The following is a 15991-nucleotide window of genomic DNA, read 5'->3' as shown; positions in this document are numbered from 1 at the left end:
CACACACACACCAGAAATCCTTCAACTCTTGGAGTAAGCTCTGTAAGTGTAATGAAATCCTACTCTTTTCTTCCTCTGTAGTAATGTTTGAAAAGGTCTGTCTGCTTTCCCAACTGGGAAGGTGGCTTATTAGGCTGCTTTTCATTCCAGTAAATATTTCAGTACCTCCAATGTGCTAGATACTGTGCTAAGTCCTGATGATACAGGTAATAGAAAGACCTGCCCTCAGGGCGCTTACAGTCTCCAGGGAGAGACTGCACACAGAAGAAGGCAGGAAAGGGAGAGCGGGAAGGATACAAAGTAGTCTTGTTCTGTGGAATTGAAACCAGGCCCAGCAGCAGATGCAAAGTGGAGTGAGCTTAAGTCTACTTTCTGCCCTCTATAAAGGAAAGCATTGGGAGGAGTTTGGTGCTCCACCCTCTCGTCTTTCAATCTGAGAGGAGAGGAGGGCTGAGAGGTAGACTAAATCAAGGCTTGAGTTAGCTTTGGTGGTGAGTTAGATTGTCCTGGAAGGGAGCTGAAATCTTTGAGTTGAAACCAGGAAGGGCAGCATGTACTTCATACCTATTGAACTCTTAAGTTGCATGGTTAAAAAAAAAAAAAAATCAAGTCAACTTTCTATTATAGACTTAAAGGGAATGTAAAGTTTTACTCCTTTTAAATGAATTACAGCTACATTTTAGTGCACTGGCCTTTCCAGAATGTTATTCCCATAGCTTTTAGGTACAGTCCTGCAGTTCCTGACTCTTAACTCCCTGGACTCATAATCATCATCACTATTATTTAGTGTACTGCTGCTTATGGTGAAAAAAAAAAAAGCATATAATGTACTATGTGGTTTAATTCCTGTGAATTATGCAATTATCGATTTAAAAAAAAACAACACTAAAAAAGGAATGCAAAGAAGTGTTTTGCCAAGATAATCATGTATTAAATTTGAAATGGTTAATGTATCATGTTTTTAGTGTGCTTTATCAGTTCCTTCCATTTATAACAAAAATATAACAGAAATGTAAAGAATCTGAGAATACTAAAGAAGATAAAAATATGAAGACTTGTAAACTAGATATGCAAATAAATTATTTTAGAAAATGAGTGAAGGCATTTTATTTTAAATTATTTTATAAAACAAATTGAAGACATTTTAAGGAATTTCATACTTATTGTATCATTAAAAAAGATCTCATAGACCTGAGCTAGTCTGACCCTCTCAATTTTTAGATAAGGAAATTGAAATCTTAGGGAATAAAAGGGACTTCCCCAGGGACACACAGTTAATAATCTTGCATTTGAACTCATGTCCTCTGACTCTAGAGCCAGAGTGCTTTTTATTAGAGCCACATGGCTTTCTCTGAAGAGGTGCTAGGGGGCACAGTGGATAGAATGCTGGGCATGGAGCCAGGAGGACCTGAGTCCAAATCCAGCAGACATTTACTATCTGTGTGACCACCCAGTTTGCATTGGTTTCCTCATCTGTGCAGTGAACTGGAGAAAACCCCAAAATGGGGTTACAAAAACTCTGACATGATTAGTTGACTAAACAACAACAAAGCTTTCTCTGAAAATTTATCTGAAAGGCTAAAAATTTGAGTGTGGTGAAATGAGGGATAAACATTGTTTAATTTTTTTTTATTCTGAACTCATATACACATTAAAGAGAAAATCCAAATGAACATTTCTATGTACACAGCATAATACAAAAAGAGAATTGTATATGAAATTATGAAGCACTGTTCTATATTGCGTACTTTTTTTAAAAAAGTATATAATAAATTCAACATGTTTCTTTTAAAAAGTCATGCTTGTCTGTGCTTCATTCTGAATTTTCTTCTCAGTTATGTATTTTAAAAAAATGTTTAGGGGCAGCTAAGTGGCACAGTGGATAGAGCACTGGCCATGAAGTCAGGAGGACCTGAGTTCAAATCCAGCCTCAGACCAAATACTTGATACGTACTAGCTGTGTGACCCTGGGCAAGTCACTTAATCCCAACTGCCTAAAAAAAAAAAATTACAAAAAATGTTTAAAAAATGTTTTACTGGCTCTTACTTTTCTTCTCCCCTTCCTCCTTGATGTAACTGTTTCTATATCCTGTAAACTCCAACTTACTCAGTTCAAACAGAAAAGAAAATTCTGTGTAACAAGCTTAGTTACATCTAGACAGTCACCTTATCCAAAAGTGTACGTCTCTTTCCTACTTCCTGCTTTCTACAGTAGTGTGTTCCCTTTACTATTCCTTTTCTTTCTCCTATTAAAATGCTCAGAAAAGAACTAATCCATCACTAGGTCTCCTGTTGTTTTTTTTTTTTTTCCTTCCTCGATACTTTTTGAAGACACTGCAATTCTGAAGGGACATGTTTCTTCTGTTATTGTAGTGCTATATCCTTCTCATTCCAATAAATTTATCTTTCAAAGTTTTGCTTGATTTTGTAGTTATATTTCCAAAGTTTCCAGGCAGCTCTCATCTTTTTATCAGGAATGCTTGAAAGTCCTCTATTGCATTAAAGGTTTATTTCCTTCCATCCACCCCAATCCTGATCAGATTGTACTTGGCTTTATTGGGTATGTTATTCTTAACTGTAAGCCTATATCTTTTACTTTTTGGAGTATTGAATTCCAACATCTCATTTATCGTAGATGTTGCCAAGTCTTGTATGGTTCTGACTGTAGTTTCTTGCTAACTTAACTGTTTTCTTTCTCTCTGCAGAATATTTTTTCCTTTGATGTGGATTTTGGTTATGAAATTCCTGGGACTTTTACTTTTGATGTTTCCTTCAAGAGGGATTCTTTGTGTCTCCACTTTGATCTCTGATTCTAATTGATCTTGGCAATTTTCATTCATGATTTCTTGATATAGTGTTAGGACTTTAAAAAAAAATCATGGCTTTTTAAAGCAGTCTAATGATTCTTAAGTTATTTTTCGTTGATTTGTTTTCAGGGTCAGTGATTTTTTTATGCCAGACTTATATTTTCTTCTAATTTTTCCAGTCCTTTGATTGTGTAATAATATTTCTTATCTCACGAAGTCATTTATTTCTTTTTAGTCTATTGTAATTTTCAGAAAGGTAAATCATATATTTTCTAAGCTGTTTATTCCCCTTACAATTATTTCCTTAACTTCATTTTTCATTTTTTCTTTTCTGGGTATTCATATAATCCTTAGGGAGATTAACTTTTTCTTTTGAGTCTCTGCTTTTGTAGTTTTTATAGAATTATTCTCTCCTTGATTGAATTTTTGGATGTCTCTGTATCTATAAGAATTATGATCTATAGTCATTTTCTTGTGTTTTATTCCTTTCTTGGCCCCGTTTCTAGCTTTAGGACTTCTAAACTATGCGGTCTCATCCTGGAACTTCCTTCAGTGTCTTGGGCCTACTCACTCTGGAATACCCAGGTGAATAATCACCCTGCAACCTTCCCAATATGTACTATCTTTCTGTAAGGCCTGGCCCCTCCTCCAGTTGTTGAGCTCCTCGTAGAGTCTCCATTTTGTGGAGTGACCCCATTCCCCTCTTGTCTACCTTCATCCCTCCCGTCTCTCCTTTTTAATTCTCTCGTGTATTTGACACATAGGAGAACCAGGAATCTCAATTCAAATTACTTCCATGTGTTCCAGGTTTATAGGTAACTTGGGAGGCAGAAGAATATTCTTGAATAGGATATCCCAGTGATCCCCTACTATTTAGAATACTGAGCTATTGTTTAATTTTGTTATGTCTTATCCTTTTTTTTTTCTGCCTGTGTTATATACTATTTAAAAAAAATTAAATGGGGGGCAGCTAGGTGTCACGGTGAATAGAGCACCGGCCCTGAAGTCAGGAGGACCTGAGTTCAAATCCAGCTTCAGACACATAACACTAGCTGTGTGACCCTGGGCAAGTCACTTAACCCCATTGCCTAGCCCTCCCCCCCCCCCAAAAAAACAACACACATACAACAAAAAAAGTAAAAGCCATTCTTAGCTGTCGGGACTTTACAAAAACAGGCCAACGGCAGGATTTGACCTTTAGGTGTACTTTGCAGATTCCTGGTTCTAGGCAATCAGCAAAACAATAGATGAAGTCCTGATTTGTAGGATGTTTCTGAGGTGAAATTGTGGGCTGGTATGGTAGGTACAGCTAGGTGGTGCAGTGGATAGAGCAGTAGGATTGAAATCAAAGAAGACTAATCTTCATGAGTTCAAATCCGGACTCAGAAACTTACTAGCTATGTGATCCTGGGCAAGTCATTTAACCTTGTTTACCTCAGTTTCCTTGTCTGTAAAATGACCTGGAATAGGAAATAGCAGATCACTCCAATATCTTTGCCAAGAAAACCCCAAGTGGAGTCATGAAGAGCCAGACACGACTGGAAAAACAACATTATAGGTACAACTCACTTTAGCACAACATTGTTTCCAGTAAATGTAGAAACTACTGATTAAGGAACATTTAACATGTCTTCCAACTCCAAAATCTTTCTTCATCCAAAGGTCCCTTAGTAAAAGGGTTTGGGTGGTGCCTTAGCAATCGATATTAAGGTAGAATTCTGAAACTGTTGTTCGCTGTGTACTCGCAGGAAATCTTACCCAACCCTGCCTCCACCATGATAGTTTAGAGAGCACTGAAAAATCCTTTGCCTCACATAGATTATGGTTTATATTGGCTTCCTCTGTTGTAGCTTTTAGCATATTGCTCTGTTATACTTTCTTCACCTAATTGAAAAGGTTTTGGCATTAGTGTTCTCATTCTCATCTCATTAACTACATAGAGTTAGGATTATTGGCTGTCCATTAACAGCATAGAGCTAGAAGCATGGATTATTGAAAGGGGGGAGGGATTGGGTCCACTGGGGAAGGTTCTATATCCTTATACACTAAAGTAATATGGGATTTGTTGCCACTTGCTATGTCCAATTGGAATCTATTTGTTAATTAGAAAAATACATAGAAGTGGAGGAAGACTCCATGACCAGAAAATAATGGTGACTCCATTTACTTAGGTTTGGTTTTGGTTAGGGGTAAAGTAGTTATATTGAAATAGGAGGAATTCCTTCTTTGATAAAGGCTTTCCGTGCCTTTATCAAACTCTTCATAGCTTTTCAAGGTATGTGGTGTGGTGAAGTAAGAAGGGAAGAATGAATGAAGGAATAAATGAAGTATGAATAGTTATATATATTACTCTGTGAGGACAGACACGGAAGAAGGAACAATAAAGAAAATAATTGAAACAAAACAAAAATTCTAGAGAATAAAGGAAACCAGAAATTAATAGAAACTTTTTGTTTAATTTTTTTAGAGTTGCTTATGAAGCCTTTGTGAATACTGTATGGTACTATATTAATAATAAATGCTGAAAGGAAGTGTGTGAGTGTGTGTGTATGTGTATGTGTGTAAAACATGTATTTTTCCTTTTTCCCAAATTGAGAAGGGCCTGGGATTCCATGGGGAAATACTATAATGAACTAGAATGTAGAATGGACTATCCTAACTAGGGAGATAAGCTACACAGTAATAGGGAACCTGAAGTTTTTTATGCCCTTCCACAGCAACCATCAGATGTTGAGCCATCTGTAACTCTGTTTTTCCTTCTTTCTTTCTCCATATTCTTTTTTAAAAAAAAAATGCTACACTAAAGAAAAACCACCAGATAAATCGAACATTTCCCCAAAAATTGCAAAACAGAAATGCAGAATTTGTGTGTAAAATTGTGAAGCAATTATGTAGGACTTAACATTTTCAATATCCAATCAGTCCAACATGTCACTTTCAAAATTGTACTATTTGTGATTTCTTCTGTCCTTCCTTCCCATTTTAGGAAGTCAAGGGGGGCTGGGACTGTATCTCTTCCTCATCCTCCTTCTTGACCTCTCCTCCCACACAACAAACACCATAACCTTTGTAGTAAATATACATAGTAAAGCAAGGCAAAGTGGTGGTACTTATGAATTAGTATTTGTACCACTGAAATTTTCTTCACTGATTAAAAAAATACATTGTTGCAGTATTAGGTTAAAATATTTTTTTTTTCAAACTTGATGCTGATAATCTTGTTTACAAATATATTTATCAGACTTAAAATTGGTGGTTTAAGAGCAATAAATAATCTATGCATGATATATTTTTGTTTTTAAAACATTTACAGGTTTTCTATGATTTGTTTTCATTGGTATTTTAGTTGGATTATTCTTCATATTTAATTACTACATCTATGATTTTCTGTAATTGAAAAAGGGAGTTGAAAATAAAATTGCTATTTTTTTCAGACATTAGATACACATTAATGCTTAATGTTACTATAGTAACACGCTTTGTAGGTAGTTTAAGGAATGAGAGAATAGTATGATTGTATTTTGCACTTCAATTTTCAGTGTATAACAATATAAAAACAGAAAAAAATTCACAATATAACATGTAAAATTTGAACTTGAACATATGTCCCCATTTAAAAGTGTTTAGAAATTAATCTTTTAAAATTTATTTGTATGGGAAATACTGCACAGTGTTGATAGTAGCTAGATAAAATTGTTATTTTGAATAGAATTTTTTTTTGGACAGCCTAAATGTAATTTTAATTAGTGAAAAGGTACACATTTAAGAATTTTTTTCCTACTGGAGTTTTAATTTAAAATTATACATTTTCTAGGTGAAAATAATAACTCTTAGAAACCTTTCCACATAGTCTCTAAACAATGTATTGGAAATGTTTGTGACTATGATCTTTTTCCTGGTCTCATATGTATTTGAATAAAGTTTTCCATTTGCACAAAAAGCCAAAGTTAACTTTATGAATGAAAAATGCAGGACTTAAGGAAAAATCTGCCTCAGCAAAATCAGTCTTACCTGGACAACCAGACGACCATTTACAACCAGAAGATCAGGCTACAAGAAAATCAGGTAAGATTGTCCTATAATAAGATCTCTCATTCCCCCTTACTTCATTTTCCAGTTAGGAAATTAAAGCCCAGAGGTGTGAAAACTTGTTCAAGGTCACAGAGCTAGTAGAGGTAAAGCTGGGGCTGGAAGAGTATCCTGATTCTTATCCCAATGGAAATTTCACTTTACTCTGCCACCATAAGTGCTTAAAATTCAAAGTGAGTTTCCTGCTTTAGTTTTGTTATCAAAATTATTTTTAATAGTATTTTATTTTTTCCAATTATATGTAAAGATAATTTTCAAAATTATTTTGAATATACATAAATCATTTATATTTTTTGTGAGAAAGCAAAATGATAAAAAGATGGAGAGTTCATCTCCGAGTGAGGAAGACCTAGTTTCATGTCTTACCTTTGATGTAACTGACCATGTGACGCCTGGGCGAGCCTCTTAATCCTTCAATATCCCAAAGCTATAAATTGGATAACAGATGCTTATTTGCATTGGTATAGAACAGGGTTTCCTAGACCAGGATCTCTGAATTTTTTCTTTTTTTTTTGTTTTTTTTTGTTTTGTTTTTTTATTTTGGCTAGGCAGTGGGGTTAAGTGACTTACCTAGGGTCACAAAGCTAGTAAGTGTCAAATGTGTGAGGTCACATTTGAACTCAGGTCCTCCTGACTCCAGGACCAGTGCTCTATCCACTGCGCCACCTAGCGTCTCTGAACTTGTTTCTTAAAAAAAAAAATTGATAATCATTTTAATATGATTGTTTTTCTTTGTAATCCTATGTATTTTATCCTTTGTGTTTAAAAACATTTTTCTAGGGGCAGCTAGGTGGCACAGTGGATAGAGTACCAACCCTGATATCAGGAGGACCTGAGTTCAAATCCGACCTCAGACCAAACACTTAACACTTACTAGCTGTGTGACTCTGGGCAAGTCACTTAACCCCAATTGCCTAAAAATAAATAAATAAATAAATAAAATTTTTCTGAGAAAACATGCATAGACTTCAGTGCCTTTCCAAAGGGGCTTATGATACTACAATTAAAAGCCCCTATGGAGAGAATTTGCCAGTAGGGCACGCAAATGCTCTACCTCCTGCCTGTCCCTGCCATTTAGATTCCATAAGATACCCAGAACATCATCAAAGACAGCTGCCAGTGTGCAGGGGTACTCGACTTCTTTCCTCACACTCCCGTCCAACTTTACTGCCAATGCCTAATCCCTTCCTGACCACTTGTAAAGTTTGTAATGTCAGCGCTTCACACGTAGGAGGCACTTAAACATGCTTTTTTATTCATTACTTACTGAGGGTTTCCTACACAGGTGAAATTGCAGGCCTGGACAAAAAGGAGGAAGTTATGCTATCATGGGCCTACAGACTGAGAAATGGCTAATATATTTAAGAAGTGATTATTAAGAAATTTGTTTGTGTCTCTCCCATTGGCAGTTTTAGCCACAACACACTATTTACTGAGAGATTTAGGTTTGATGTCACAACAAATCTTCCCAACGATTTGAGTTGTTAGAGTGGAAGGGATTATTTCAGGACATAGTAACTGTCTTTTAATAGAAGGCCATGTTATAGAAGAGATTCTTATTCTTTTGATATTTTTTCCAACTCTGATATTTTTTAATCATGCTGTTTGAGAACTGAGGGAGGGGGAAATTATTTCTAGCTTGGGATTAGAATGGGATTCAAGAAGAAGGTATTGAATGAACTGGGTATTAAAAGATGAGAATGATTTCCCTAGTTGCAGTTGTGGAGGGAGGTTTTCTAGGTATAGAGAATGGCATAAGAAATGAATCCCAGAATTCTGAGGTTTTAGTGAAAGAACCTGCTGAGGCAGACCTTCTGCTTTTAGATCACTAAATTTTCCATGCCTGATGCCTTAGTCTACCTTTGGGCCAAGCAGATTCCTTCTTCGAGCCAAGCAAATTCCATCTTCAAGCCAAGCAAAACAAATCGAACTCACCAGTCTGGAATTTGAGTCTGGTTACTTTAAACTCATTGAGGACAGCTAGCTAATCTCATTCCATAAGGAGATGAATAAATGCTAGCTGTTCTGTCCAGTTCAGTATGTTAATGAGGCCTGTTAATTTTACCTTTGTTAACATCTTTTGCATGTACCCCCTTCTCTTCTCTGACATTGCCACTACTTTGGTACATGCCCTGGTTGCCTCACACCTGCACTGTTGCAATAGCCTGTTGTTTGTTTTGCTTGCCTCAAGTCCCTCCCTACTTGAGTCTATCCTCTACTCAGTTGTTAGTAATCTTCCTAAAGCACAGTACATTCCTCCCCACCCCCTACTACTCAGTAAAGTCCAGTGATTCCCTGTCACCTCTAACATCAAATATAAAGTCCTCTGGCATTGAACCCCTTTTCCTCAATCTAGTGATACTATTTGGAAAATGATTATCATTAAGACATTTTCAGAATTTATTGACTGTTTTGCATTTAGAGACAGAGCTCCAACAGATGTTAAAAAGTTGGGAATGTATGCAACACTTCTAAGGCATAGCAAGTACTTTAGCTTAACTAGAGAATAAATTACCTGGAGTAGTGTGGGAAACTGAGAACAGTAGTAGATAGATAGGGTAGCAGATAGAAGAACATGAAAACTAGATCAGAGTTTGGAATTGATTCAGGAAGCAACGGTGTGCTCTCAATGTTCCAACAGAGTAGTAACGTGGTTAGATTTAATCTTAAGGATGGTGAATTCAGTCACATTGTGAGTGGAAGAAATGACTAGAGAATAGAAAATGAATTAGGCTATTCCTACAGTTTCAGTAGTAATGAGATTCCATTTCAGGTTAAGTGGCAGTGGAAAAACAGCATGTAGAAGATGGATATTATGAAAGATGTTCAAGACGTGGAATTACCAAGACTAGTCTACTTGATTAGGCAGCTAGATGGCTTAGTGTATAGAGTGGTAGACTTGGAGTCAGAGTGACCTGAGTTCAAATCCTGTCTCAGATACTTTAGGCAAGTAACTGAATCTATCTGCCTCAGTTTCCTCATCTGTAAAATGGGGATAATAATAGCACCTACCTCCCACGGTCATTGTGAGGATAAAATGAGATAATGTTTGTAAAGTGCTTTGCAAACCTTTAGACATTATATGTTGATGTTAATGCTGACATCATTATTACGTTGGTGTTGCTGTAGAGGCATGTGACAAATCAAGGCTTTAAACACAGGTCGGTGGGTAAATTATGGTACTTTTGAAAGAAATAAATATAGTGGGTTCTGACGTTATTAACCTTAGCTACATCTTACGTTGGTAACCTCAATAGGTGATAATGATAGGGTGCTCGGGGGCCCAGCCCTAAGATGTGTCTCTGGAAGCCTTCCAATTTCTAAGTAGGCCCAAGACCTGTGAGAAAACTTTCTCTTGTTGCAGAACACATAGATGCAGAAGTGCCTGGCCCAAGGATTTTTATCTCTGGCTGGCCCAAGGACTCTCCCGCACGCCAGATCCCCAAGATCTATGTCTCTGATACGGACTCCCTCAGTGTCTGGATCAGCAAAGTTATCTCTACGGATTCCCTGCGTTTTCTGATCCATACGTCATAGGTGCTTGCTCCCAAAAGACACTTGGATCCCTAAATTACCTAATTAGAATCCTTGGCATCCTTTCCCTTGTCCCTTTCCCATATAAGCCCTGGCACTATCCTCATTATCTTGCAGGTTCTGTAAGGACTCTTACCCACTTTGGCTAAAGCATTACAATAAACTTTTTGCTACTTGACTAAGAGAAGACTTGAGTGTGTGAATTCGTTCTAGGCAACTTTGCCTTGGCATTCTCAGGGTCCCAGCACCCCCAGAGCTCTTCAATAGGACAACTTTTTTTTTTTTGCTTTTTTTGGCTTCTTATTGACCATTTATAGCTGTTTCACGTAGTTCAGAAAGAACCATTGTGGAGAGCTTCCCCTCTGCTGTGGTTCCTAAGTGACTGTAGGGCTTAGATAATTCTTCCTTCTAAAAGATAACCTTGTTTTGCATACTGCAGTTTGTATGTTATTACTTTCTTTTCATCTTTTTCCACTCCTCTCCTATTCCAGGGAGAACCTGGAATTTGTCCTTTTGCTAAATACTTAATATACTATAAGGTAGTTGCTCATCTTATTAATATTCTGTTGGAAATTAGCTTTTTAAATAAGTAGATTATTTTTATTTGTTATATTTGAAGTCTAATTCAAACATGCTAATATAGAATCTGATAATTGAGTAGTCATTAAAAGGAATTTGAGAAATATTTTGTTTAGACATTATGAATCTGTCTATAGTCTTTACTAGCTAATAAAATTACAGGATAGAATTTTGGGTTATAATTAAATGTTAAATGTCTTTTATTGAGTAAGACTGTGCCCCAAATTAAAAATATGATAGGCAGGAATAAAGGAGGCGTTAATTCATTTTTAGAAGTCACATAGAAGTCTTGAAAATTTGTTTGTTCTGATAGCATTTTACCAGTTTCATGAAGTTAGCAGATCTCTTTCTCACTCTGAATATCTATTTTGTCTGTCTGCCTGCCTGCCAATTTGTCTGTCTGTCTCTCTACCTATTTTTGTCTAAATTTGTGACTTCACTGATACAAACAACTCCTGGTGAGGAAACATTTTCTCTCAGTGTAGATGCTGTTCTGTAACTAGGACACTGAGAGGTTCAGTCATTTGCATAGACTCATATGTGTCAGAAGTGGGCCTTTAACACTATGTTTGACTTTGAGGCTGGGTCTGTTATCTATCCTACAATGCCCCTCAGAGAAAAAATACATGCTAAACTAACATGAACAAATTAATATACTTCATTGCCTGAAGATTTACAGTTAAGTTTATATAAATTGATTTCATGGTGAATGTGCACAAGATTTGGGATATTTATATTTTTGTTTGTTTGTTTTTTTTACTTTTAAAAAAATAACTTTTAGAACACCAGAATGTTGAAAATGAAGTGGAAGAAAACATTCAGTTTGTCCTTAAAGAAGCACTGCAGACACAACATGGTATGAATTAAAATTTATTATTTTATGATTGTCATATAAAGAATATGTTGGGACTGAACTGAATCCCAGTTGGGACTCCTGAATTTGATCATATTTTTTGTGATTATGTATTTTTAAATGCAATATTTCCTAAATTAATTTGACCATAGAACAACCTGGAGATTGTACTGTTCTATGAAAACCTTAGTCTGGAGATATGGAATACCTCTTGGTTGGGGTTGAGGACATAATGCATTTTTGATTTACAGAGTAACAGTATGTAGAACTAACCACATGGACAGATTTACACTGATATATTGGTTGTGATACATAGCAAGCTGTTTGATTTCCTTGTTAGATGGATATAAAAACAAGTGTTTTTCTAGTCTAAACTTGGTTCCTCAACTATCTGCTAATACATACACGCACACGCGCACACACACACACACATTATAAACTATAATACTTATTTAGAGGTTAGACTTCTGGTAACCTCAACCATTTGGAACTGTTTTAAATCTTGAAGTGTTTAAAAAAAAAAGGGAACTTCAGAACAGTGACCATTTACAAAATGACTCAAGATTCAGCTTGGTGTAGGGAAAAGACCACTGAATTTGGAATTACTAGATCTCATTTCGAATACTGGCCCTGTTACCTATCTGTGAGACCATGAAAAATTCGTTCAACATACTAGTTACTTAAACACTTGTGACTTCAGTATCCTCATCAGTAAAATGAAGAGTTTGAGCTCGATTACTTCTTCAAGCTCTAATTTTGTGATCCTGTGGCTCAAAAATTATACATGATAGAATGTAATTGGTGAGTTTGAAAAACCAAAGGAAATGCAAGGGTTCTAAAATCCCAACCTTAGCAGTATGAAAGCCAAAGAAGCACAGGGTAAGCAACAGTGAAAGGGATGGAGAAATGAAATGAGAGAAAAGAAAAAAAGTAATAAAAACTGTGATGGGGGTCAGCAATTAGTTCTGAGAGAGGCAAAAAGGGATAGGGCAAAAGAAAGATGGCTGTTCTCCACTTAGAAGTAAATGAACAAAGGTAAGAATAGCTTTTTAGTGTAAGACACAAACAACCTTAGACTACTCAGGAGCCTTGGGGTAATTGCTGTCCTATAATAAAGGCACCCCATCTGTGCTTTGCCATTTGTGGGAGACTTTTCTTGAAAGGGCAAGTTATTGTAAATCTTACTCATTTCACTAGCCTTAGAGGACATCCATATAACAATGTAACGTTACAATGAAAATGCCCAACCATTATGAAATAGCATTATATAGGCTTTTAATATAATATAGTGGCAAGTTCAGCTATAATAGAGTGCCATAATCTATCATTTAATATCCTTGAGCCTTGGTTTTCCCATCTGTAAAATGGGGATGATGATGATGACAGTATCTGCCTTACAGAATTGTTAGGTTTAAATTAATCATTGTCTATAAAGTGCTTTGCAAACTTTAATGGATTATGTCGCTATCAGCTATTCTTAGTATATTGTAGATACAAGTCAAAGACGGTGATAGATAAGCTTGCAAAGAGGTTTATGTAATCATGTCATTCTAAACTAACAACCACCCTGTGAGTGAAATACTATAGATATTAGAAGATGAGGAGAACTGAGACCTGAGTGAAGTTAAGTGGCTCCTGTTCCTAAAGCTCAGAAGGGTCACAGACAGAACTTGATTCCAGGTGTCTCCTGATTTCAAGTCAAGCATTTTTATCATTACCCTGTGCTTTCTCTCAAGCATGAGAAAGTCATGTTCACCTTAAAACCAAAGAAAGAGTTGTATATAACCTAATTAAGAAGGACAGATAGGGGACAATTTTGATCTTTTAGTATATTTGCTTCTGATATTTAATCACTCAAATACTTGAGAAGTAACCTTTATATATAATGTGTTGTGACACCAGAAAGCATAGCTGGGCAACTTCTTTGCAAATTCTTAAGGGAATCCCACTGGGTACCAGTATATCATGTATCTAGCTAAATTGAGATGATATGATCATGTTCTATGTGAGTGCATCTTAGTGAAAAGTTGGAAGTGACCATTCCAATAGGAATTAATGATAATTTGATGGGGTCAAAAGATTTTTTTGAGAAAATTCAGGGTATTGAGCTCTATATTTTTATTTTTGGTAGGTGGCTTTGGCATTTCAAAGGCCGATGTGGAAGTAGAAGGCTCTCTCTCCACACAGATATATATATTTATATACATATACACACACATATGTGTAAGCCACAGATGAAGACTCACATGACCTGACAGAGGGGAGTTATTGGAATGAGGGCGCATTGCAATTCTGAGGATTCAAGTGACAATATGGAATTGCAAAGCTGGAATATTGGGGTGAGGACCAGGACATTTGTGATATAGAGGAGATAGGTGCTGAGCTAATGAGAAGCCACTGTGGCACAGAGCTCCTCTTCTCATTTTCTCTTATTCCTACAGTCAGATTGTTGCAAGAAAGGTTGAAGCAAAGAGCATATAGGGAGTTGTGGTGATAATTATTGTAACAGGTTTCACGGGGTAGCAAAACAGATTTTAATTTTTCTTTCTCCTTGGTTCTTGCCCTTTTACCTACCTTTCCCTTTGCCTATATCCTGTCATACCACACTCTTATCTTTATTGGTTTTGTAGTAAATGGAGGAGGAGAGATTAGGGACAACTGTTCCAGGTAGTAATGGGCTCTGAAACATTGGGGGATAGTGGGGAGAGGAAAGAAAGGATGGGGAAAAACACCAGCAGAGGAGCAGCAGTAATTGAAGGGGAGTTCTTATGGCTGATTAATACAGGTTGATATACAGAACAAGTAGATATATGAGAGAATACCCATCGTGTCTGGTCATCAGTTTTAGACTGTCAATCTTTTACTTTATTTAAAATAGAAAATGACAAGGAAGAAGAGGCAGTTGAAGCAGTAGAAGAACAGCAAATAGAAAATGAAGAAGATATTCCTATGAGAAGTGAGTTAGAAGATAAACTTGAAGACTTGGTAACAGAAACACTTCATGAAGGTATAATAGGTTTTCTGGTGCAGTCACTAAAATGCAGAAGACAGTTTTAAAATATGATTGTATGATTTATTTTCAATCCAATTTGACATACTTATGCTTTAACTGAAGATATCTTTACTTACCCCAGATTTTTTGCAAATTTTATGTTTTGCTTTGTGGAATTTCAATTTTGGTATCTTGGAATTCAGAATCCTCATCTCTGAAAGTACCACCTTCCTCTATTATGTTATACAAAACTCCCATTTTAACCTTGCTATTTTCTAGTCCTTCTTATCTTTGTCTTTCCTTTCTATTATGCTCTCTGGAATCTTCCTCTTCTCCCCATCATTAAAAACCAAAACAAAGCAAAAGAAACTCCCCGTTGTCCTAGCTTTTTTCTTTTCACAGTCTGTCTTCTCAAGTTCATGGGAGGGGAAAACCTTATTCTTTCCTAAAGTCCCAGCGTTTCTGGCCACTCCTTCTAGTGCTAGCTGCTCCTTCTATCATGTTCTTCCACATTGAGTCAGAAGGAATTGTCACATCTTGTCACTTTTATATTTTACCAAACCAGAGCCTTCATGTAGGAAACCTTCAAATAGAAAAAAAAATAACTTTAAAAAGCCTATATACCTAAGTACATATATGTATAATGCACATATATAATATATAATATGTGTTATATATATATATTAATTATAACCATCAGTGATCATGAAATCAGGGGCAGGAAATGTATGGCAGTGGCAAGTGCAGTTATATTTTCTATAAATTCTATTCAACTATTCAAGTGCTGAGTATAAGTTCATTATGCTGGATACTTCAGGGCCTATCACATCCTGGTTTGGCCACCAACTTAAGCTTTGATCACGTACAAGGCATTGAACTTTGCTGCCCTTGTTTCCTCATCAGTAAAGGAGGAGGTTGGACTAGATAAAATGTAAGACTCCTTTCAGTTATAAAAATTCCATTGTTCTTCTATTTCTGAATTTATGTTTGATTCCTTAACTTACTAAGCTTATCTAGAAAGGTGAGGTAGAACAATCTCAATTTTATAATAGTAAACAGAATTTTATGAGAGCCATAAGAAAAGTATGAACTGAGAAGTAAGGTATTGCAGAAGAAAGAGGCAACTCTTACCCTCTC

General features: G+C 36.1%; 1 protein-coding gene across 3 annotated transcripts in view; it reads left to right on the top strand.

Moving 5' to 3' along the window:
- LOC114054226 (aspartyl/asparaginyl beta-hydroxylase-like) overlaps nucleotides 1-15991 on the top strand; it is a 151422-nt gene that overhangs the window by 83499 nt on the left and 51932 nt on the right. For 2 of the 3 annotated variants that reach the window (XM_027877399.1, XM_027877400.1), the window contains exons 5-7: nucleotides 6780-6872; nucleotides 11791-11865; nucleotides 14741-14869. In XM_027877399.1, the coding sequence (XP_027733200.1) occupies nucleotides 6780-6872; nucleotides 11791-11865; nucleotides 14741-14869 (297 nt within the window). Of the gene's footprint in view, nucleotides 1-6779; nucleotides 6873-10260; nucleotides 10599-11790; nucleotides 11866-14740; nucleotides 14870-15991 lie in introns of those variants that run through there. The other variant, XM_027877403.1, reaches the window with a different exon arrangement.

The sequence above is a fragment of the Vombatus ursinus genome, unplaced genomic scaffold, assembly GCF_900497805.2.
Source record: "Vombatus ursinus unplaced genomic scaffold, bare-nosed wombat genome assembly UNPS02014812.1, whole genome shotgun sequence".
Taxonomy (NCBI): domain Eukaryota; kingdom Metazoa; phylum Chordata; class Mammalia; order Diprotodontia; family Vombatidae; genus Vombatus; species Vombatus ursinus.
Note: the sequence above shows the minus strand (reverse complement) of the source record. Positions and strands in the feature narration are given on the sequence as shown.